The sequence below is a fragment of the Myodes glareolus genome, chromosome 6 (assembly GCF_982192425.1).
Source record: "Myodes glareolus chromosome 6, mMyoGla1.1, whole genome shotgun sequence".
In the NCBI taxonomy this organism is placed as follows: Eukaryota; Metazoa; Chordata; class Mammalia; order Rodentia; family Cricetidae; genus Myodes; species Myodes glareolus.
Genome location: NC_142031.1, coordinates 74108519 through 74131574, shown reverse-complemented (window position 1 = coordinate 74131574; position 23056 = coordinate 74108519). Strand labels below are relative to the sequence as shown.

The window sequence follows — 23056 nt, the reverse complement described above, 5'->3', positions numbered from 1 at the left end:
GGATCCAAGTTACTCTTCCACAAAATCCCTAACAACCATGACATGAGGAACTGTATGTTAGAAGGGTTGAAGACCACAGTGCTAGTGGACGCTTCCTGTAGGTAGTTGTGCAGTGATGAAGGAAGCCTCCTGTAGGTATGTATGTTGTATGTATTGCATTTTCCCCAGCACCTGGAAGACTGTTGTAGGTATTTCTCACAGTAACTTCATTAGAGATGCTATTAATCTTTTCTAAGCCTCAACTAACCATGTAAATAATAATTACTAACAAATGCATGCCACAAAAATGATGACCTTTTGTAATTCTTCATATATGACCACTCAGGCATTTCCATTATTCCATTTCTAAATTTTAGGATTGTATTTATGACATGATAAAGTTTCAAACAGTGTAAATTATCAGTTTAAAAAAATCAAATGCCATGTTGGTCACTTATGTTTAGCTATGTTAATATAATTTTCTGTTCAAAGAGAGATAAGAGCATCTTCATTATTGTTTTGCACTAACACAAAGCTCTTGGTATACTTGGTAAGAAGCAGGTGCTAAACTGCAAGAAACAGAAAAGGGATTATGAGGGATCTGCCCAGTTGTAATGCTTTCATTTCCTCTATTTCAAGAAATATCTCTGTGGTTTTGTTTATAGTGGAACACAAAGTCGTCTAAATATGAAGTCATTCTGAAAATGACCTCGTGTGGTCAATCCAGTAACACAGCTCAGTTGCCATAACATATTTAATAAAAGGCAATAAGAATTTCGTTTGTGTGTTTGTTTTCTTTTTCTTTTTCGGATTGAGAAGACAGAATGGTGAAGCACACGGCCTCTGTAACTGAACTCTGAGCTAGAACTATCTAGCTCTCTCTGGCAGCACGGGCATGGGAATTTAGTTCACCCTTGTGTGCCTTTATACACGTCTGGACCTTGTATAGTTCTTACAGGGTTTTATAAGCAGTAAATAGAGGATGTATAGCATTCTCTGAACAGGTCCAGTCACATGACACTGCAGGTGTGTGTCTTCCTGGTTCCCCCCAGACTCACCACATCCCTCATTGTCTGCACTACATGGGAAGGGACAAGCACATTCTGGCTTAGGCAGGCTCCATGGCCTTCTGACTTCCGGCTGAAATTTTAACTGGAGGGAAGTGAAAAGTGCAGGTACAGCAATGGGAGTCAGACAGGAGCAGCCTGTGGTTCAGTGTCCATCTTCCCGGTGGTGGTTCTAGCCGGGACTCTGCATCCTCTTCCGGTCCCAACATTTCCAGACCCCAGGGTTAAATCCTTTGCTCCAGTGCCAGCTACTGAAGTTTTCTTCAAGCTCCACCAAGCCGAAGGCTTCTTTACCCAACCAGGCCAGAATTTAAATGTCTTCAATTCTCCAGTCAAATAGAATCTCCCCTCCCTCACCTCGACATAGCAGGAGTGGAGAGAGCCTGATGCATTGTGTAGGGGAAGGAGTTAGAGATCCGGAGGCGGGACTTCCTGGGTTTGGCTTTCAACTCTGCTCTGTCACCTGCTTAGTCTTTCACAGTTTTTTTTTTCTTTTTTCACCTGATGGTTGATTTGTTTTATTCGTCCATATGTTGGTGGGTTAGAATAGTTCACACTGTGAACACTGCAGTGTACATGAAGTACATATGTACAGAGGATTTCACAGGCTATCTGACGTAAATAATAATCTTAACTGGTCTAACCTACCAAATTCTGAGCATACGCCAAGATTAGGACCTGTGTGTTATCTACTCTTATGGCCAAGTCTGTCGTATGCTAAATACTAAATAAGTAGTTGCTGAGCAACTGCATTTGCTAATTGCTGAATTTGCTTTAAAACTCCTTTTTCTTTCTCAAAGAAAACTAAATCCCATGCACCAGCTTTTATAGTGCTTGTCACAGAGTTTCCCTGATAATCACTAGGAAGCAGATTAGTGGTAGTTGTTTGTGCTTCAACTGTCTGTCTTCTAGCTGTTACTACTTAAGTGCAAATTGATAGCTGCACACTTAGGTTCAAACAGAAGCACATGCACATTTCAGTTGTAAAACATTGGTGAAATAATTACGAATCAGAGCCTGGTTAAAATTACAACTAGAAATAAATTTTAGATATGACACAGAGGGAATAGGCTAGTCATTTAAATTTTTTGCAGATGTCTCAGATAATTTTTAAGGAAATTATGTTTAGACCTGCTAATTCATATTAATCATGTATAAAGACAGCTGCTGGTATTGAGCATCCAGCTATTAGCAATACATTTCACACAGCTTTGTTTATTCACTAATTCTGCAATTAATTCCTACTTTTAAAAAAGATCTATTTTGTTTTCTTAAGTGTGTGTGTGTGGGGGGGGGAGGTAGGTAAGCATGGCACCAATGCCCAGAAGGCCATTGTCATTGGATTCCCTTGAAGCTGGAGTTACAAATGGTTGTGAGCCACCTGACATGGATGTTGGAAATCAAACTCAGATTTCTTCTGCGAGCCATTGAACCATCTCTTCAACCAAAATAATAAAGAATGATAAAAATTGTTTTTCCAACGATGAGTGGGATTATAACAAATGTCCCCATATATAATCCTATTCACATAATCATAGATGGCAAGGTCATAAAAGCAGTCGCATGTACCTATTTTATTTGCTAGTACCCCAGAAAGCCACATTTAATGCTAGCTAAGCATCCATTAAACAACTGGGTGATCTCTCCTTTGATACCTCTATGTGCATCCTATCCTTTTGGTGATGGATGTGTCTGAGGGATTGCTTCTCTTATAATGTATAGAAATGGTAGGAAATCAGATCTAAAAGTCTAAGGAATGTCCTACAAGAAGCACATTAATAAAAATGATAGCTTACAGAACTCAAATTCAAATTCTCAGAGATGGAAGGATGGATAACATGACCATTGAAGCTGTCTTAGAAATCATAGTCAAGGTTCATTTAAAAAGCTCTTCTTAGATTATGACATTAGTTGATAAATCAAAAATCAGCAAAAAATAGAGGACCCTCTATGGGCCCAAACTATAAGGCTAGGATGGTGCTTACCAGTACAGTCACCACACGTAGAACCACACCCCGCATGTTATTCTCCAGTTTCTTGTCAGTCAGTGACCCATTCAGACCCGTGACAGGACTCCAGCATCCAAGCTGAAAGACAAAGTATCTCTGATCACTTTTCGGACTAAAGAGCAGCCCAGTCACCTCTGTGTAGACCTTGTAGAGAATTGTGTTATACTGCACAGAATAACTGGCACGGAAAACTTATCTCTCTTAATAGCAAATTAAGCAATCAGAAATGCCATCTCCTGTCTTTAAATACCATCATATGGCATATGTCAGAAGCCAGAGTGCTTTACAAGAATCATGGAGGACATCTGAATTAATGAGGAGTCACATAGTCACCAATAGCTCCGTCACTGTAATGTGCTAATTGGATGAATAAAAGTGCATGTAACCCTTGCAGAATTTCTCACTAATATGGCAGTTACTGCAGAAGTTAAATTCTCTCAAAGCCTTAATGCTGTCATTGAATTGTACCATGCTTTTCATGAGAAAAATGAGTCTTAAAATATGAACAATATTTTATATAGATAGAGGAACAACTGCTTTTATGCAAGGGATAGTCACATATAAAGTGTGTGTGTATGTGTGCATGCCTCCATGTGTGCTGTGTGTGTGTGTGTGCTGTGTGTGTGTGTGTGCTTTAAGTATTTCCAATACATAAAAACAATATAATTTGGATTTTGGTCAGAACTGCTACATTTCTTGGAATATTTTGACAACAATCTTTCCTTGAAAACCATACGCTAATTATTCTTTATTGTTCAAAATGGTGGTTTAGTGCTTGCTTGCTCTCATATAGTTATTGACTCTTGTTGTATCCAAAAACTGAGGGCTACCCATTTTAAAATTACTGCCTCCAAATGTCGGAGGAATAAAATTTGATGAGTCTCAATTAGAATTAAGGAGGAAAGAAAGGCACAACGAGGTTCGCATTAATGAATGACATGTCAAGAAACAGAATTGCCAAGAGGACAGGGTACGTGCACAGGGGGAATGATGTCAGACTCTTAGCCCAGGGCCGGCTCCATCAGCCTTCACACAGAGACCTGCTCCGTGAGAGAGAGGGGTAAAAATGTAACCAACCTTCAGTCATATTTGGAAACAGCTTGATTAATTGAGTTATTACAGGGCACCTGGTTACTTGTGCCATTTCCTCCAATGATTTATTTCTTTGTGCTGAGTTTTGTCTGTAGCTTCCAGAGTCATCAACATACTGGCAAGTCTCCCTCACAAACACACAGCTGAGGGGCTTCTTGCCGAAGCTCAAGTGTCTCTTTGAGCTCCTGAAAGGTGTTTAATTAAGAAAACTAAAATGTGCTCGGTATATTGTGAGAGACAGAAATGTCACAATATGATCAACAAAGCCAGGGTTTTCTTTATTAAAATAATTTGGAAATGCCCGATAATTGTTGGTTTCAACTGTAAAAGCACATTCAATTCATGCCATGATATGTCATTCTTAGTTACATGAAAGTCTAATTAGAACTTAGATCCAATTAACAAATCCAAATGTGTTGAAAAGTCTAATTATCAGAGATAGCATAGCCCTCTTGCCAAATTTACGAGCTATGGCAATTCTTTTGAGCTTTTGTTCTTTCCTGAGGTTACTGAGAGTCTATCCTCAATCGCATTGTTTGACAATCACTTTTCTAATTACAAGAACATTTCAGTTTCCTAGACCAAACATTGGTGGGAAATGGCTATAATGACGCTACTGAAGACTGAGATCCGTACACACTGATCACTCGAGTCCCAGCTTAACAATGGCATGAAAGACATACTTATTAAAGGAGAAATGCCCCCGCTGCTTCAACAAAGACAGGCAGTTCTTTTAGCCTCCAGAGGTGTGTTTCAAGTTTGATCAGACTGTTGTCAGTTTGCCCAAGGACCTGATGCCTATGGCACCAATTGACCTTCACCTTCTCTGAGCATTTGCTGCTGTGTTATTAATAAGGTTGGTAGACTAATACACAACGTGATCTTTACAGGCCATGAACCACCACGTTCCAAATTTCTGAGTCATAACTTCCTTTGAATACCATTAAAGACAGATTCTATAAATTACTATAAATTCTATAAATTACTTTTTTGTTTCTCTCTCTCTCTCTCTCTCTCTCTCTCTCTCTCTCTCTCTCTCTCTCTCTCCCTCTCTCTCTCTTTTGAGAATGGGTTTTTCTGTGTAGCCCTGGCTGGCCTAGAACTCACTGGGTAGACCATGCTGACCTCCACCTGAGAGATCTGCCTGCCTCAATATCCCAAGAGCTGGGATTAAAGGCATGGGCATCCACCACCTGGTAATATTCTATAAATTTTAATGCAGTCTCTTGTACCTAAATTGGGGGGAAAAAAAGCAAGAGAAAAGCAAACTGGGCAGAAACAGGTAAATATCTGTCATCCTGACTTCAGGAGCAGCTTGGAAAGTGTTGGCATTATTTGTGTTATGTGATGTCTGTTCTCATTTTGATTTTTAACTTTCTTGTGGTGTTAGACTGTTCCAAACACGTACTCATTTCGATACATACAGTTTGTAAGACAACTGGCCTTTCACGCATGACGGCTTTGAGTGTTCTCTGTTGAGTTTTATTGCGCGACATCTTGCATGCATTTTCACAGTAACACTTGCCAATGTTGTGCTGTCTCTTAATCACCATAGGCTATCTGTCAGAATCAGTAAATCCCTTTCTTTGTCAGTACTTCTCTTACATGTATGAAGATTTCCCAAACAACCACCAAAATCTAGCATGTTCTAAGAGTAGATATTAGAGACAGATGCTTAGGATGTAATCCTTTTTGGGAAAGTGGGAATAAAATACAAAACTGATCACACATCCAAAGGGCCCACAGCAAACCACCGAGAAGTCAAAATAGTAGTTATTTTCTATACAGACCACATTTTGAAAGCATTCTTATATAATTTCTGAATGTCACTCACAGAGATGAGCTCTTCATACAGGACGTTTGTCACAGCTACTTCATGAGATGGCCTTGTTACCATTTTTCTTTCATAGACATCAGACCTAAGACCTCACTATAAGGTCATGTGTCTACTACCATACGAAACTAGGGTTGCAACTAATTCCACATAAGTCCATTGTCAGAATTTTAAAATGAATTTTGTCTCATGCCTCCTGAATCCTTTTGACAGGCATGAACCATTTGAGGTGGTAGGAAATATATTTATATTTCTGTTTTAGGGGAGGTGCATAACTGTGAAGGGCTTTGCTCAATATAGAACTTTTAAGGCAAAATTATAATCATAATTTCATAACCTTTGCACGTTATACAATGTATCAATTTAGAGTTTTACTTTTGTTAATTCAATTAATTTTCAAGGCCCTTGAAGGAAAGGACATCCTTTTCCCCATTTTGTAGACGAGGGCCTGGGGACATATAGATACGCTCTCTCATCCTGTTATCATCATTCATCTGTATAACAGTCAAGATGGGAGTAAGTCGAGGGAGAAATAGAAAATGAAGTAAACACAAGGTGCTCAAAAGCATTCTGGTGTTCTGTTTTGAGAAATCAAGTTAGATAAAAATAAGCGCCAAACTCACTTAAGCTCCTTTAAGTCATAATGATATGCCCTAAACAGTGTCAGATGGACAGGGAAGGAAATGACAGCAGCACATGGGGCAATGTTAAGCTCTCCTATCTTACAGATGAAATCTTCGAGTATTAAGATGTCTTGTTTAATGCTCACACACTGTCATCTCCCTGAGGTTTGTGTCAAGTTATTCTGCTTGATTAGAACAATTACTTCCAATGATAAGCAACAAAAAAGTGATGCTCGCATATATGCAAACACAAACACTGCCTACGAGAAGTAGCATTTCTTGAAGCAGAGCAGCCCTGAGAGGCAGAGTGTTTGAGCATCTCTGGAGGGACTGCACCCAGGACAAGCACAGGACTCCTCTAGCTACTTTTCTGCTGTCCTCGTTTGAAATCTCCTTAACTTTAAATCTCTGGCAGTATGGGAAGGTTTCTGTCTGGCTGGGGTTTTGCTTTTGTTTCTTGTGTTTTGCTTTATTAATTCTTTTAAAGAAACTGTAAAAAAAATAGTGAAAATACACACAATCTCATACTCTTTTTTAATAAAGGATTTTAAAAGATTTTTTATTGTGTGTGTGTGTGTGTGTGTGTGTGTGTGTGTGTGTGTGTGTGTGTGTGGACAAATGAGGGCTGCTGCCCTTGGAGTCTAGAAGAGGGAGCTGGAGCTGGAATTACAGGTGGTTGCAAGCTGTTGATGTAGGTTCTGTGGACCAAACTTCAGTCCTCGGCTAGAGCCGCCGGACTCTTAACTGCTGAGTGTCTATTCGGCTTCACTGCCTCATTCATACTGTCTTCAGCCAAAGGAATAGAATATGCTCTCCAAATAAAAACAGCAAGTGACTCCTGCAGAAAATGAAATTTGCAGAAAGTCTCCCTGTCAATGGGGAAAAGGACTTACTATCTCGGTACTGGGGAGATGCTTTGGTGGGCAAATCGGTTGGTGCACAAGCATGACTATCTGAGTTTGAATTCCCCACCACCATGTTTATACTGGGCACAGGGAATGTGCACACTTCCACAAGCCCAGTACTAGAGCTCAAGGACGTGTTTGTCAACAAGAATATTTACAACATGGAGTCCCAGATACAGCAAAAGACCTGTTTAGAAAAGAATAGCAGTAGACACTTGAATTCTACTTCTGGTCTTTACATGTGTGTGCACACGTGTGTAAATGCTCCTACGCACATACATACGCATGCCCATAAACTACACACACACACACACACACACACACACACACACACACACGAATCTCCATTGTCCAGGTCCTGGAAATCTTGATAACATTTGGAAGACCTAAAAAGTAAAGATCAGAAATTCAATATCTTTTCAACAGCAGTGTATAGATTTCCTGTATTTTCTGGTTATTGCCTGAAGTGATTTCAGAACCTTTACAACGCTTAGTGCTCTAATTATTCCCTTCATTGGAGCTTTCGCAATAATAACCATGTAGTCTCAGTTAAATCAATGGAATAGCTTGTGTTCAACAAACTGGCGGATGCATTTGCATGAGCACGGTGGCGCTCCTAACATTATGCATGCTAACAATCAAGTTTATATATTTACTCTTTTCTCCTCAGCGCTTTCACTTTCCACTGGCCACAGGCTGCAAAGGATGACTTTTGACTCTGGAGTTTCACATCACTGTTTCTCAAACAGTGTTAGATGTCAAAAAGAGCTGAACTGTTCAACTTTAATTTTATGCTTAATAGTTTGTAGACTTTAATAAGGGGAGTCAAGAGTGCTCTAATTGAATATGAATAGAATGGCCAGCCTTTATGAGCTGTGCTCATATGGAACAAAGGAACTCTGGCTATATTATCACAGCTCCTGAGAGGACAGGACACACCCTGTACTGAGAACTTATACCACCTGCTACTGAACTTCATCTACTTGCTTCCTCAGCCTTTGGGCTAAAGGGGGAAGTAGCAGATATGCCAACTTTAAAGGCAGACATTTAGAAATGTGAAGGAATTATTTGGTAAATGTTGCATCAGTAATGGTCTAGAAATACAGTAAGAATACAGTTGGAATATTGACTCAGAAACATCCTTTATAAATCTACATGGCAATGTTTTCTGCTTAGACATGCAAGAGAGTGTGGTGACCCAGCAACTGTCCCAACATTTATTCTATTTTTGTGATTCTTCCCCATAACGTAGTTTCAATTTGTAAGGCATGCTCCCTGGGTCATAGTTATGTGCTCCCGTCGGTCTGCTTGCACAGCTGGGCCCCTGCCATTCTCCTTCTTTGTGCTTATTGGGAATGATCTCCATGCTTGAGTTTCTGGCAGGAAAATGACAAAAACCAAAACAAACAGGCTAATAAACAAACAAACAAACAAACAACAATACAGAAAAAACCAGGCAGTGGTCTCAGCACTCAGGAGGCAGAGGCAGGTGGTGTATCTCTGTGAGTTTGAGGTCAACCTCTTCAACAGTGCTAGTTCTAGAACATAGTCAAGGGTATCCAAAGAAATTCTGTCTCCAAGGGAAAAACAAAAACAAAAAAACCACAATACAAAACAACACATAAAAAAGCAGAAAAAGGATCCAATGAATCAACCATTTGTGTGTGTGTGCGCACACACACACATACATATACGTACATGTACAAACATATAATAATAGAAAAGGCTCAAATATGTTTGGTTGTAACAATGACCATTTTCAGTCATCAACTGTCTTTTTTAAAAATTTTTTAAAAATATTTATTTATTATGCATACAATATTCTGTCTGTGTGTATGTCTGCAGGTCAGAAGAGGGCAACAGATTTCACTACAGATGATTGTGAGCCACCATGTGGTTGCCAGGAATTGAACTCAGGACCTTTGGAAGAGCAGGCAATGCTCTTAACCACTGAGCCATCTCTCCAGCCCCATCAACTGTCTTTAACTGATTAAATACTATGCCACAATGATGTCTTCCTTCCTTTCATATTTCTTAGTTAAACCACAATTACACTAGACTTAGAGCCCATATGTTGCAGTAATTAACATTATATATTGAAGATCTAGAATGTTATGTTTGAGCACTTACTAAGCATTAAGAGGTGAATAAAATGGGGTCTCAGCTTCCTCTGCTCTCACATGGGAATTAGAAATGATTTTGTCACAGGGCTGTTGGACTAACTATTGATGTCATATGCCAAGTCTTGAGACCTGTTCTTAGCACAAAGAAGTGTTCTGTGTTATTTCTTAGTTAGGATTCTTTTGTTCCTGCTCCATTCTGTTCCCAGAGCGGTTTCATAGTTTAGTAAGAAAACACATCTCTAAAGGTAGAGTTCAACACTATAACGCAATATAGAATAATTTGAAAATTCATGATGATTCAGCCAAAGCCCAGAACAATTTAATCAGAATCTCATGGTAATGTCCTCCATCCTCAGCATTGTTTGAGCCTTTCAAGACAATTTCTGTTCACAGGTATATATGTTCCAAAACATGCTGAAGCATCAGGGGATTGAAACTTATCAACTGACTGCTTTATACCATTATTCGAAGGTCTCTCTTCTACTGACTTACTTTGCAAACACTGTCAAGGAACACCTTTTCAAGTAAGCTATTTAAGCTTCTTAATTGAAATTGGATGTGAATGTCAAATCACTGTAGAGCTTGAATGCTGCCTACCTTGCCCATGGGTGTACTTGAGTTGTCTTAGTGTTGTTGTGTGGGAACCAGATAGGTCACAACAGATAAAGGCATGAGTTAACTCATGGTTTTCTTATTGTTCATCAATCTTCCTTTGTCTCCAATTAAAACTAAATTTAACAAAAACCAGAGAGTCCCAATCTGAACCTGGGTTCTTCTCTGACTCTGTACCTCTGGCCATTCTTTTCATTTTTCAGGATGGTTCCTCTCACGCAAACAAAATGTGATTAGCTTTGCATTTCCATCTTAAAAGAATATTCTTTTTCTATAATATTTTAGCATTTAGTGATTACAACCATATGAAGCTTGCTGGATTTTTGTTGTTGTTGTTGTTGATGTTTGGCTTAGGAGGTCCTTCTGTTTATGTGTTGCCTTCATTGGTTAATCAGTAAAGAAACTGCTTGGTCAGATAGGGCAGAACTTAAGTAGGTGAAGAAGACAGAACTGAATTCTGGGAGGAAGAAAGCAGAGAGAGAGAACCACCACGGAGATGCCAGATCAAACATGCTAAATCTTTCCCGGTTCACCACAACCTTGTGATGAACACAGACTAATAGAAATGGGTTAAATCAAGATGTGAGAGTTAGATAATAGGAGGCCAGAGCTAATGACCAAGCAGTGTTTTAATTAATACAGTTTCTGTGTGATTATTTCAGGCGGCCGGAACAAAGTACCCACTCTCCCTATAACAGTTGTTTGTTTTGTCTTGTGTTGAAATCACCTGGAAGCTCAGCTTCCCCTGGATCACTCCAGTCCTTGACATACCTCATTTAATAATGTTCATATTTAATGAAGACTTCTTATGAGGTAGAAATGATGCCAAGCTCTGGATATTATTTAATTTAATTTGTGTTTTCACTCTAATTGTGTCAGGAAAGTACTAAAATATCCCAGTTTTAACAGATGTGAAAATGGAGGATTAGAAAGATTAATTGACCTGTTTCAGGTCGTTTAGCCAGTTTGTAACAGAGCCAGAATTTGAACAGGGATGGTTTTGCTTCAGAAGCTGCTAGGGTATTCTGACATTAGTCATTACGATGCTTTTTCAGATGGAAGTAAAACAAGGTGCAAATAGACAGATCTAACATGCTTTCAAACTTTCATTTTCCAACATCAGACCTTGAGGAACTGTAATTGCCTAAGCTACAAAATCCTTCTGTGTTTCCATGATTCATGCTTGTCTTTCACTTTATGGAGACAAAGACTTGCAGCTAATGTACACAGAGAATACATTATATTTTGTGAATAAGATCTGTAACCATGTCAGTGTGGAGAAAAGATTGGCTTGTAATGACTGGTCAGGAAGACATAGGCATTGAGCTGTATTTTCAAGTTCAGTTTTTTCTTTCAAAAAAGTTAATGTTTTTGAATCTTAGTTTTTCCTAATGAGATGAAATGGCTTACTAATGAAAATACTTTAGTAATTGTCTTTCATAACTCACAGCTTATCGGTGAAAAGATTAATTTTGTGAATTTTGTGGACAGTTTCTCTTTCCTACATTTTATTTGTCTAGTTCAGTGGTTTTTAACCTTCCCTAATGCTTCAGCCCTTTAATATAGTTCCTCATGTTCTGATGAACCCCCAACCATAAAATTATTTTCATTTCCACTTCATAACTGTGATTTTACTATTGTGATGAATTGTAAGGTAAATATTTTTGGAGATAGAGGTTTGTCAAAGGGATCTTTTTCTACTGATCCGATGACCTGGTATGTGTTTGCAGGTCCATGCACCTGCCACAGTGTGTATGTGGAGGTCAGAGGAAGATTTGTGGGAGAGGAGGATGAGGATGAGGATGAGGATGAGGAGGAGGAGGAGGAGGAGAACCAGTTTGCTTCTATTTTAGGCTTAGAAGCCATCTTCTAGTAAAGACAAACTAAGTTCATTTCTGTTCATGACTAAAGCTCCATTGCTCAGGCATTGGGTTATGCTCTACCTGTAACTGTAATTACACATGGTTCTGTACTGCATGTTCCAGAAATAGCAATCATGTCTTTGTTTCAGAAGGTCATTGTGACTACGCTACGCTTATGTTCTATTCCTGTAACCTTGCCTATTTTGCCCACTCAATCCTCCATTTGGAAACTCTCATCCATAAGCTATAAAAACCTTGTCTTCCTCACATCTAAGGCTGTTCTCTAAAATCCAGGCTTAAGGTGAGACAGTGGCTGGCCAGTCTTGGGGGCACCTCTAAAATAAAGCTTGGTTGAGTCACGAAGTTGTGGATTTGCCTTTTCTTCTCACAGTTTTCAGGTTTAACACAAGTGCCCTGTGTCTGGCACCAATAATCTTCAAAATTCACAGAGAATATGCGTCATTTTTACAGTGCTGAAGGGATCTTGTTATCAGATGCTCACCTGTGAGGGATGCCCAAGGATGTGAGGTAGAATAAAAGACAGTATGGTGAACATGAGAGCAGTTACTAAAGCTGTATTGTTGGAAATGCTTGATAAATCCATTAACATTATTTTTTACATAATTTAAGAGACTAATGCATTTTTAAATTTGTGATGTTTTGGATACACAATGTAGAAATGTATCATTTCAGAACAGTAGTTGAAAGAAACAAGGTAAAAAATATAAAGCAGAGAAGAGTTATGAAGGTTAGTGGTTATAATGTCCACTGCCAGGTGCTCTTTATGTAGAAGCCTTTTGATGGTTTGCAGAAATTAAAATTCACTTTTGAGAATTACTTCTTCAGTTAAATTATGAAACACATGCAACTATGAATTCAAAAGGAATAAATACTGAGGTAAATGTGAGTATCTCTCACTGCATTACTTTCCCTGCCTTACATTCTGTTTATCAATGCGTACCTAGAGCTGTGCTGGTGATTGTGTTCATTATTTCATTTAAGATGCATCAAAAAGCTTGATGTTCTATAACTATTAATACATATTTTGTGGCATTACTGAAATTTTGAAAATTTGAGGGAAAATGAAATCCAAACTATATTCATTACAATACATACACAGACGAATTTTAGACTAGATTCTATTCTTGTTCACTTAACACACAACAGTTCAAAGATTATCATTTGTTATGGGTTGCAGTTTAATGTCCCCAAAAGGCACAATGATAAAAGCTTGGTCCTGAGCTAGTGGCTTTACTTTCCAGGTAGCTGACCTTTAAGAGGGAAAATTGTCTGATCATTGAGAGATGTCGGGGAATATCAGGACCCAGACCTTTCCTCAACTCTGAGCTTCCCAATTGCTATGATGAGAGGACAACTCTCTGGAACACACCCCCATCACAACATTCTGTCTTTCTAGAAGACCAGAAACACTTGGTCCAGCTGGCCACGGCCCACACCTCTGGAAGGTGTTCCTGTTGATCATCTCAGGTATTTTATCACAGCCATAGAAAGCGAATACATCACTTTTCCAGAATGTTTCTGACGGTACAAGGTTGCTGTGGGAGGTAAAATAGAAACTGAATTTTCAGACTCATTTTGATTCTGTCAGAGCTGTTTTCCAATCCACAGGGAAATGAGTCTTGAAACACTTCAAACATCACTGCAATCCTCAAAAGCTTTCTTTCAACATTTTATGCAGTCAAATTAACAGCTGGATTGGACATATTTTGAAATATACTTGGGACAGAAGGGTAAAAAAAATGACAAGTATTATTGTGTGAAGTCTAAATCTATCAAGCTGAACATTATCATAGAAACATCTGGGCAGGTTAGCACAGGTGACTAGAATATTGTGCTAATGAAGACAGCATCAAAGCTTAATCATCGTATAGACTGTTAGCTTGTCAAGCGGAAACATTGTCCATTGACCAGAGTTTGCTCTCCTAACCTCAGCCAGCCCTCCAGTGCATGCAATTAACCTTAGGAAGAAAACTCTAGAGGCAGCGGATTGACTCATCAAAACCCTTCCTTACCACTGGCAAACAACAGAACAGATGTGCCAGCTAACACCGAATGAGCATTCATAATATTCAAATGCCAACGGGAAGCCTTTTTCACATTTTTTTTATGGAAAACTCAACTATATATGGAGAAAGTTAATTTTTAAGCAAAATATTTATATTTATCACCCTGCTTAAGTGATAATGAGCCATTTTTCACCTTGCTAATGTATCTGCCTAACTTTTCTTGCCAAGACCCTTGTCAAACATGCTAAAGCCAATTCTAGGCATACAACTTTATTTCTAACTACTGTGGTTCATATCTCTAAAAACGAAAAGGTCACCTAAAACATAATTATATCATTCTTTAGATTCCTAGCTTTAAAGACAACAGATATTCAATCAACATACATATTTTTCTAAATTCATATTAGGATCCATATTTCACAGAATAAAAGGATCTTATTCATTTTATGTAAGACTTCTTTTTCATTTGTTTTCTTTTGTTCCTTCAATTTCTACATAGACAGAAAACTGGCCACACTCTATGTAGTTTCCCAAGGCCTAGACTATGCTGACTGATTGTCTAATTTATCATCGCTTAAAGTTACTGTTTTCATCATGGTTTCTGAAAATGGCAAGTACAAAAATCTGACATTTGTCTGTGAAGGGCTCTAGCTTGACCAACATGGCAAACATGGTGCTGACAAGCTTTGCCTTGTACCATTCTCCCCCTTGCCAAAGGCAGATTGCATTCCTTAAGCTAACCACCGAGTTCTATCTCTTGATTTGGCCACTGAATCATTCTTGAGACTGATCACCAAGATCCAACTATCAAAACATCAAAATTCAATGACCAAAATTCATTATTTTTGACTAACCGAATTAAAATACCCACTCAGAATTTACCAACACATTCCAGTTCATTCTAACACAGACCTCTTCTTTTCCCATCTTAAAATCAACACTTGCCACGTTATTTGCCATGTTGCTGCCCAATTCAGATTCGGCCGCCTTGTCTTTTTGCCTTGCTTAATAAAGGATATCTTTGAATTTGGTTTTTGTTTGGAAACTGGTTTTTGAGTATAGTCTGTGTCTCTCCAGAGTCAAGTGGGGAGCACTTTGTAGTATGCGGGTCCCTTCAATCTGCATAACATGTATTAATAAAATATTGTTTTAATCTTTAAGCAGAAGGCACATAACATCCGCCTTGCGTGCTCTCATAACAATGGAACCACACATTATTTATCATTTATTCCTTTCATTAAGATAAATGACATTCCTCAAATTCATGTGGGAAGCCCTTAATCCCTTTGACCTCACCGTGTACAATATTTGATAAAAAGGAATATAAGGACATGGTTCTTGTTCAATTAGGTTTTGTGGGTTGGTCAAAATGCAATCAGACAGCATACTTATGGAAAGGGGAGGTTATGCCATTCTTAGGTACCACTATGACCATGAAAGGAGCATGAGTATTGAGAGGAAGCATGCCCAAGGAGAGGGTCCTTAGGGGAACAACAACTGGGGCAACACTGGAGTTCAGCTGCCATCCTTCAGAGTGTAAGGAAATGGAGGGCTGTGGGTTCCTTTACCTCGCCTGTGCTGCTTTGTTAGAGTCACCCTGCTCTAACTAGGCACATCAAAAATGCTATTTTGTTGTTTTAGATGAGGTCTCATATAGCCTAGGCAGCCTACAATATTCCTCTGACCTCTTGACCTATCTCCAGGTCCCATGTGGAAATGTTACTATTTTAACTCTACCCTTTCTTCTTTGTTTTCAAGTTGTACTATTTCAATAAAGGAAAGCATTAGATCATTATTTGCTTAACTTTAGAGTAATGTTTTTTTCATACAAAAGACAAAGAATCATCATCTATGGATATATATATGATGTATCTGCAACCCACAAATGATAAATAGTATTATACTCAGTGTTTAAACATGAGAGAATAGCAAGTGCTCTTCAGACTGCCTTTAAAACTGACCATGGAAAACTAAGGAAAAATTGATCCCGAAACCTCTGGAGTGTTGGTGTGGAAATTCTGGCCAGGGCAGCACATGCCTGCAATCCCAGTTCTCAGGAGGCGGAGACAGCAGGGTCATTTTAAGCTTGAGTAGCTGCAGGCATTTCTGGGATAGCAAAATCTCTCCAACCAAACTCTATCAGGGAGGCTATGTTAACAGAGGGGTGGGGGTGGGGATGGGAGACGGGTCAGGTATGGAGTGGCCTTGCAACCTAGGGAGAGGGAGAAGTTAGTTCTCTCTTTCCTGCCCTCCCCAAGGCCTACCTCCTTCATTTCTTCCATCTGCTTCCCCCACCCCCAAACTATTTGTTCTTCCTCATAGTAGTTCAAAAGACCATTCTCTAGAGATTTCTGGGGAAATCTGAAGTGCTGACTCACAACGCTGAATAAAGCTTGAGACGAGAAAGCCCAGACACAGTGGTGCTGGAAGATCCCATCCTGCCTAGCATGAGGGAAGTGATAGGCAGACACAGGCTGAGTAGTTGTGTGTCTCTATGTCTCCATCTTTCCCCTTTTTAGAGACATATGTTAGAGGACTCCAACCCTACACTCCCTTTCCGACTGCTATTTCTTTCTTAAGTATTTTTAACAATTTACTTGATTTGGAACAAGGAACAAGAGTGGAATTTTGTGGTGTACGGAGTTATTTCTGGACTTCTGCAGCCTAGGGCTTCAAAAGAACAGACTGATTACTCCATGTACATTCTAAGATGGGTATATTCGCATGCTGGTATGAGTCTGGGGGCCAAAAGAAATATTGCTGGTGCTTTAGATGAAAGGCAGAGAGTTGAATAAAATATGCTATCAAAAGATGGAAGGGTCTCACACGGTAACTTAGCTGGGAAATCGCCTTTCTGGCTTTAGATTATGAGCAAAAGGCATGAAACGGGTGGGTCCCAGGTGAACGCTCTATTTCCCTGGTGATTCAATCTGCATTGACTCTGTGTCACTCAGATCCAGACACAGCAAGACCAAATAGCCTGCACAGACATAGGCCCATGGTTATGCATTATAGGAGAGGAGCTCAGCTGAAGGAATTCACACCCATTATAATGGGCAATAATCCACTTGTCCTCAGTTTAGGGAAGAGACTGTGCCTTTACTATGCTGAACAGTTCTTCAGTGGGACTTTAATATTGGGGACAGACATAGTATCCATATTCCAAGGCATTCGATATGCAAACATTTTTGAAAGGATAATTTAAGACAAAGACAGTCGTTACCACTCCCCAAAAGGCATAGCTGGGGCAATTAGGTAATGGAATAGGTGATAGAATTTAACTAAAACAAAAACAATAAAAGAATCATGAGGAATAATTTGTAAGATAAGAAGGTTATTATATGAGAAGTGTTCAAAAGTAGACATATGCAGGACACAGTGTGTGGGCGGTATGTGTATGTGTGTGGCGTGCTCCGCATCAGTCCTTAGCTACAAGGGAGAGCCTGCCAAGTTCACAGCATCAGCGAAAGATTTTGCCTGGAGTGACCCTGGCAGGTCCCATGGCAGGTGGGGAACCTTGGGGATCCTGTAACCTTTAACCATTCTATACGATTGCTTTTCTAACTCAAAATGCTTAATTATACACCCAACATGGACACTAACAGTAGGTCCCTCTCCTCACCTCTGGCCATGCCTTCACGAGTGGAGATTTGTCTCTGCGGTGGTTCCCCGCATAAAAAGACCCAGTACTTATTGACCATTTGCCTGTGGGGTTCGAAGCTCCTTGGCCCCTAAGCCCATGTGTCAACTTAGAGGTTTGGTTTGTGCTCACCCATTCTCACAGCCCTTGAACCTTGTAAAGTCGCCCCAAGGCCAGCCTGCTGACCTTCTGGGATGCTGAAGTTCAGTTCCTTGGACTTTCTTCTTTTCTCACTTATGGAAATTTCGCCTCCCTCCTCATATATCAAGCTATATAGCTGCCTATCTTCAGCTTACATTCTGCCAGCAATCAGTGCTTGGAAGTGTGGTCTCTATACACTCTTTCTTCCTTCTCTTTGTCAGTCTGCCTTCCAGTCCCAGCGTGTAACTCAGCCATGCTAAACTCTGTCCTGCAGGCACACACCCCTCTCCACTGCTTCTTACTGTGGCTGAGCCTGTCTGGGGCAGAACTGCCTCTTTTCCAGTTCACATTCATGGAGCCCTACCTCTGCCACCATTGTGTCTAGGGTCCCTCTTCTGGCCCTTGGGTGAGCAGTCCAACGCATGTGGGGATCCTGCACTTGGACCTGTCATCAGCCCACTCTCCAACTCTCATCCGCTAGGATGCTCCCCACAACACTGGTAAGATCCCCTCCTCCCGCTCAGGTCAATCACCTCTGGCACTTCCCAGGAGCAAAGTTTTCAGATTTTGCCCTAGCACTGCATTCACTGAGCGGTGAAATCGTTTTTGAGTCCAGGGCCTTGTAGCACGGGAGCAGAGTCTTTGCTTCTCGGATCTATGGACCCTTTCTGGGAAATGGTTCCCCTCTAGGCCTCCTGTGTCTTGGGCGACTGCCCTTTCTTGGCCACTTTATCCTATGGGCAAATAGATAACGGCCTAAGTCAGTCAATTATCTTTCTGCCTCACCCATGGGCAGAACAACGTCTATCAGTAATTCACATCAAATGAAAGGGTTAACCATTGGGCAGAACTTCCTTTCATTTAATCTGATGAAGATCTCCAGACAGTGGATGAGAGAAAGCTAGAATCGACTGCATGGTGGCAGAGGGAAAGGTAGACTAGTCTTCCTACAGTTTCCTAGCCCCACAGGATCTTCTGAAGCCTTGCAGGCCCTGTGCTGTCAACAGAAGGCAAATGCAGCTCTGAAGCTGTCTGGGTAGTCGTTCAAGTCAGTTCTCTGTCGCTTTTTAATTCAATAAATCAGGTAAATTTCTATCCTTCTCAAGATCTCTGATGCAGCTTGATGGCCAGTTTAAAAAGGACAACTTCACAAAACAGATTTTTGCGTAACTTCTCACCATGTAAACTTTTTAAATAAAAAGTTTTTTTAAGATGCAAAGCTCAAACCAAAAAGGTGTTTTAAGGTATACAAATACAAGCTTCTAAAGTGTGTACCTCCAAGTTATAAAGGTCTGAGGATAAAAAAAGACATTTCTGATTGTAAGAAAATGTTTTAAGGCATACACATGCAAGCTATCAGATGTCTCTCTCACTATAGTCTTAACCCTAACCAATAAAATGACGATAAGTTATTAATCTAACTCTGGCAGAGTACTGCCACCACTATACTGCAAAATCAAGATTCTTAAATTCTTTTTGGTCATTTTCTAACTATAGACTTAAAAAATACCTTTCATTGTGCAAAAGTATCTGTCATGGTCACTTCTGGCATAAATATACTACCATTTATACAATGTATGTGTCTAAAACTTATGTTTTCACAGACTCAAAGAATTATTGTGAGTTTTAGGGAGCCAAATTGGAGGATTCAGCTTACAAAGGTCCAAGAGACACTACAGAGTACCACACCACAAAGCCTGGACAACAGTGGAGCAATCAGATACCACAGAACATGGTCAACACCCTAGCTTTCTCAGGTCCCCCAAGATTTCGTTGCCCACAAATCAGTAGGAAGTAGTCTTGAGAACTCAACGCCCTCATCCCCTTAAACTGCCATACCTAACTCCTTGCCTTTCTATGATAAAAGGAAGATGGGAAAGTTAGGATAATGCTGGCTTTACCTATCAGTACCCTGTCTCTTTAAGAGGCAAGCACTGCCCACTCCCTTCCCACTGAGGCAAGCTGATCTCCACTCTCTTCCTCTCTTCCTCTCTATTCCCATTCTTCTGAAGAAGCAACTCTCTGTCTCCCTCCTCTCTTCTCCTCTGTGCTCTTCTCTCCTTCTCTTTTTCTCCCCTCCCTTCTTGCCCCTACACTTTTCTTTAATAAAACTTCATACTCAGTCTCCCTCTGCAAGGCATATTCTGGTTCCTACCCACTGTGTTCCCCCACCTGCCATGGAGCCTGCCAGGGTGAGTCACACCAAAATCATTCAGTGTGTGTGTTACGTGTATGTATATGATACATGTGGTATGTGTGTGGTATATGCACGTAGTGTGTCTATGGAGGTTAAATGTATGTGGTGTATGTTTTGAATGGTGTGTATGGTGTGGTGTGTGTAATGTATGTCTCTGTGATAAAAGGTGTGTTGTATACATGTGGTATGTTGTGGCATATGTGTAATGTGTATAGTTTGTGTTTGTATGTGGTCTGCATAATGTGTGTGGTGTATATGTTGTGGTAAATGTGTGTGGTATATGATTTTGTATTTGTATTATGCGTATGGTATGTGTGTATGTGGTATATGTGATTACATGGTATATGCATGTAGAATACAAGTCTATATTTGGGGTGTGTTGAATGCTGGTGCATGTGTTTAATATGTGTACATGCTTTCTGTGTATGTATGTGCGTGTTTATCTCTGTCTGTGTTGTGTGTGTAGATTCTAGTTTTCTATATGGGTCACATGTTTCCTGCATGGTATGTTACTTGGGACTTCATTAGACTTGAAGATAGAATGAAAAGTAAATTAACCACTAGATATTTTGTGGTTTCATGCTGAAGCTATAATTACCTGTGAGAATTTCAACTAGAATAAATGTTTCCTTTCAGGCTTTTCTTAGTGACAGGCTTGGCTTATGAAATATATTCTGTAACTACTTTATGATATGCTACAAATGATGCTTTTCTGAGCTTAGAGGAGAATTTTGAGCATGTCTAGATAAAAACTCAAATGCTAGTCAGTTGTGCAGTCAATAAAATGCACCAATGAGTTTCAACTGATGAGAACAAAACTCATGAAGTTATTGAAAAACAAAACTAAAGGCACACAAGATTGGCACATATTCAATGAAAGTTAACTCTCCATATATTATTCACATTCCACACAATTATTAAGCCATGTCTCACATAGTCATAATATGCTTTATTTAGGAATTTATTCATGAAGGAGAATAAAGCTCGCAGTTTCTGATTTGGGTGTTCTCTAGCACGAACAAGAACATGGTTTCATATAGAGAGAACTCTGTAAGGGGCTCCAACTGAATCCTGAGTGTCAAAAATCCTAAGTGTGAAAATGTCAGGTGGCAGTGTTGGTGTCATGGATTAGTGATAAGGGTGCTTGTCACCAAGGCTGATGGTTTGAAGACAGCTAGAATCTCATGAGTTGTCCTCTAGTTTCCACGGGTGCACGTATACACACACACACACACACACACACACACACACACACACACACACTTTGAATAAGCTATCAGATGGTCAACGTGAAGCCATTGGTTAGAAGATACTAATGGTATAAGTATTGATCTGATAACACTTGCAACTGATAATTCAGAAAAAGTACAGTTCCTTAATGTCTCACGTACTAAGCCTGGCCAGTTGTTTTATTAACGAATCAATCCCACACCAGTTATGTTTTAAGGGGTTATTTATTTGGCGGGGGGTAAAACTTACATACACCATAAACCGTCAGGAAGGGAGCCTAGTCGCTGGAGCAGGAGCCGGGAGCAGCAGCCGAGACCGAGCACCGGAACCAAGAGCCGGAACCAAGAGAGCCTATTCCGGATATGCTTCTCTTTTTAAAAGAGAAATATACCACGCCCCAGTGGGCTGGTATTTTAGCAGCTATTGGCTGACGGAGCGGAAGTCGCTCCCCGCTGCACTGTGGGCTCGTATTTCAGTGACTATTGGTTGAGGCAGCGGAAATTACTCCCACAACATTGTTTCTTCATAACTGAATGATGACATGAAATGTTATGAATTTTGAAATGAGGACACTGTGTAATGCACCCTTGCTATTACTGTGTACTCACATATGGTCATCATTTTCATGCTTTGACTGTGAAACGGTCACAAGATTTAATCATACCTGACACTCTGAGTGAAACCTGAAACTGAGGAATATGATACATCACTGGTTCCTCAATGCCCAAAGAAAGCACACACTAAAAATGTAATCACTCAAAATGTGTGTTTTCTTCATCTAATGACAACATCTGCTGGATGTTTGTGACCTAACTTGACAGTGCAATCTGCCTGTCCTAAGTATGTAAATAGAAATGGGTATATACCAGATGTATAGTGGGTTTCAAATGACAAGGTAACATGGAAACAATAATTTACTACTTGAGACAATACATAACTATAGCAAATGAGTAATATGAAGGTGGTACAGAAAAACCTTTGAACCGCTAGTTCTTGTTTCAATCAATTCTACATCTATTTCCTTGTAAATACTTATAGTATTTAAACCATGATAACTGAGTACAGATTCCAGCTGGTACACAGAAAACCACAGAACAATTGAAAAAAAAATGACCGTAGTGACCACTTTCCCAACCCCAACAAGAATGGTGAACAGGACCACATGTATAGGGGAGAACTTAGTTAAAATTTTTGCTATCAAGGATTAGTTCCTATGCATTCACAAGGATGCTAGAACCCATGAACAGAGCAATAGGTCAATTACAGAAGACTCCATTAATAGGAGTATGTCAACTCCTTTTAGAGAGGAATCAAGCAGAACCATGTTCGAAGACATCTTCAGTAGCAAGATCTTGACAACAATAACAATGAAAAGCTGGTTGTGGTGGCTCACGACTTTAACCCCAGCACTCAGAAGTCTGAGGTCCTCCTCAGATCTCTGAGGTCCAGGCCAGCCTAGTCTACAGACACAATGCAGGAAAGCCAGCACTATGCAGAGAAACTTTATCTTGAAAACAAACAAAAACATGAAAGGATTTTTTCACTGTTACAAAATCCCTTACATTTATTTTAGTTGGGATATGTAGTTTCTCTTCCTTCCCAACAGTGAGGCCGGTCGTGGTGGGTCCAATTCTGAAGCAGAGAAGCAGACTCCACCTCTTAAGTAAATAATTTAACACTTATTAAGCCTTTTAGTGTTCTAAGTTCTGTCTCAG

The 23056-nt window shown here is 39.8% G+C and overlaps 1 protein-coding gene across 4 annotated transcripts in view; it reads right to left on the bottom strand.

The window, feature by feature from the left end:
- Grid2 (glutamate ionotropic receptor delta type subunit 2) overlaps positions 1-23056 on the bottom strand; it is a 1407776-nt gene that overhangs the window by 384337 nt on the left and 1000383 nt on the right. For all 4 annotated transcript variants that reach the window (XM_048416269.3, XM_087907267.1, XM_048416268.3 and 1 more), the window contains exon 9: positions 3032-3133. In XM_048416269.3, coding sequence (XP_048272226.1) covers positions 3032-3133 — 102 coding nt within the window. The remainder of the gene's footprint in view (positions 1-3031; positions 3134-23056) is intronic.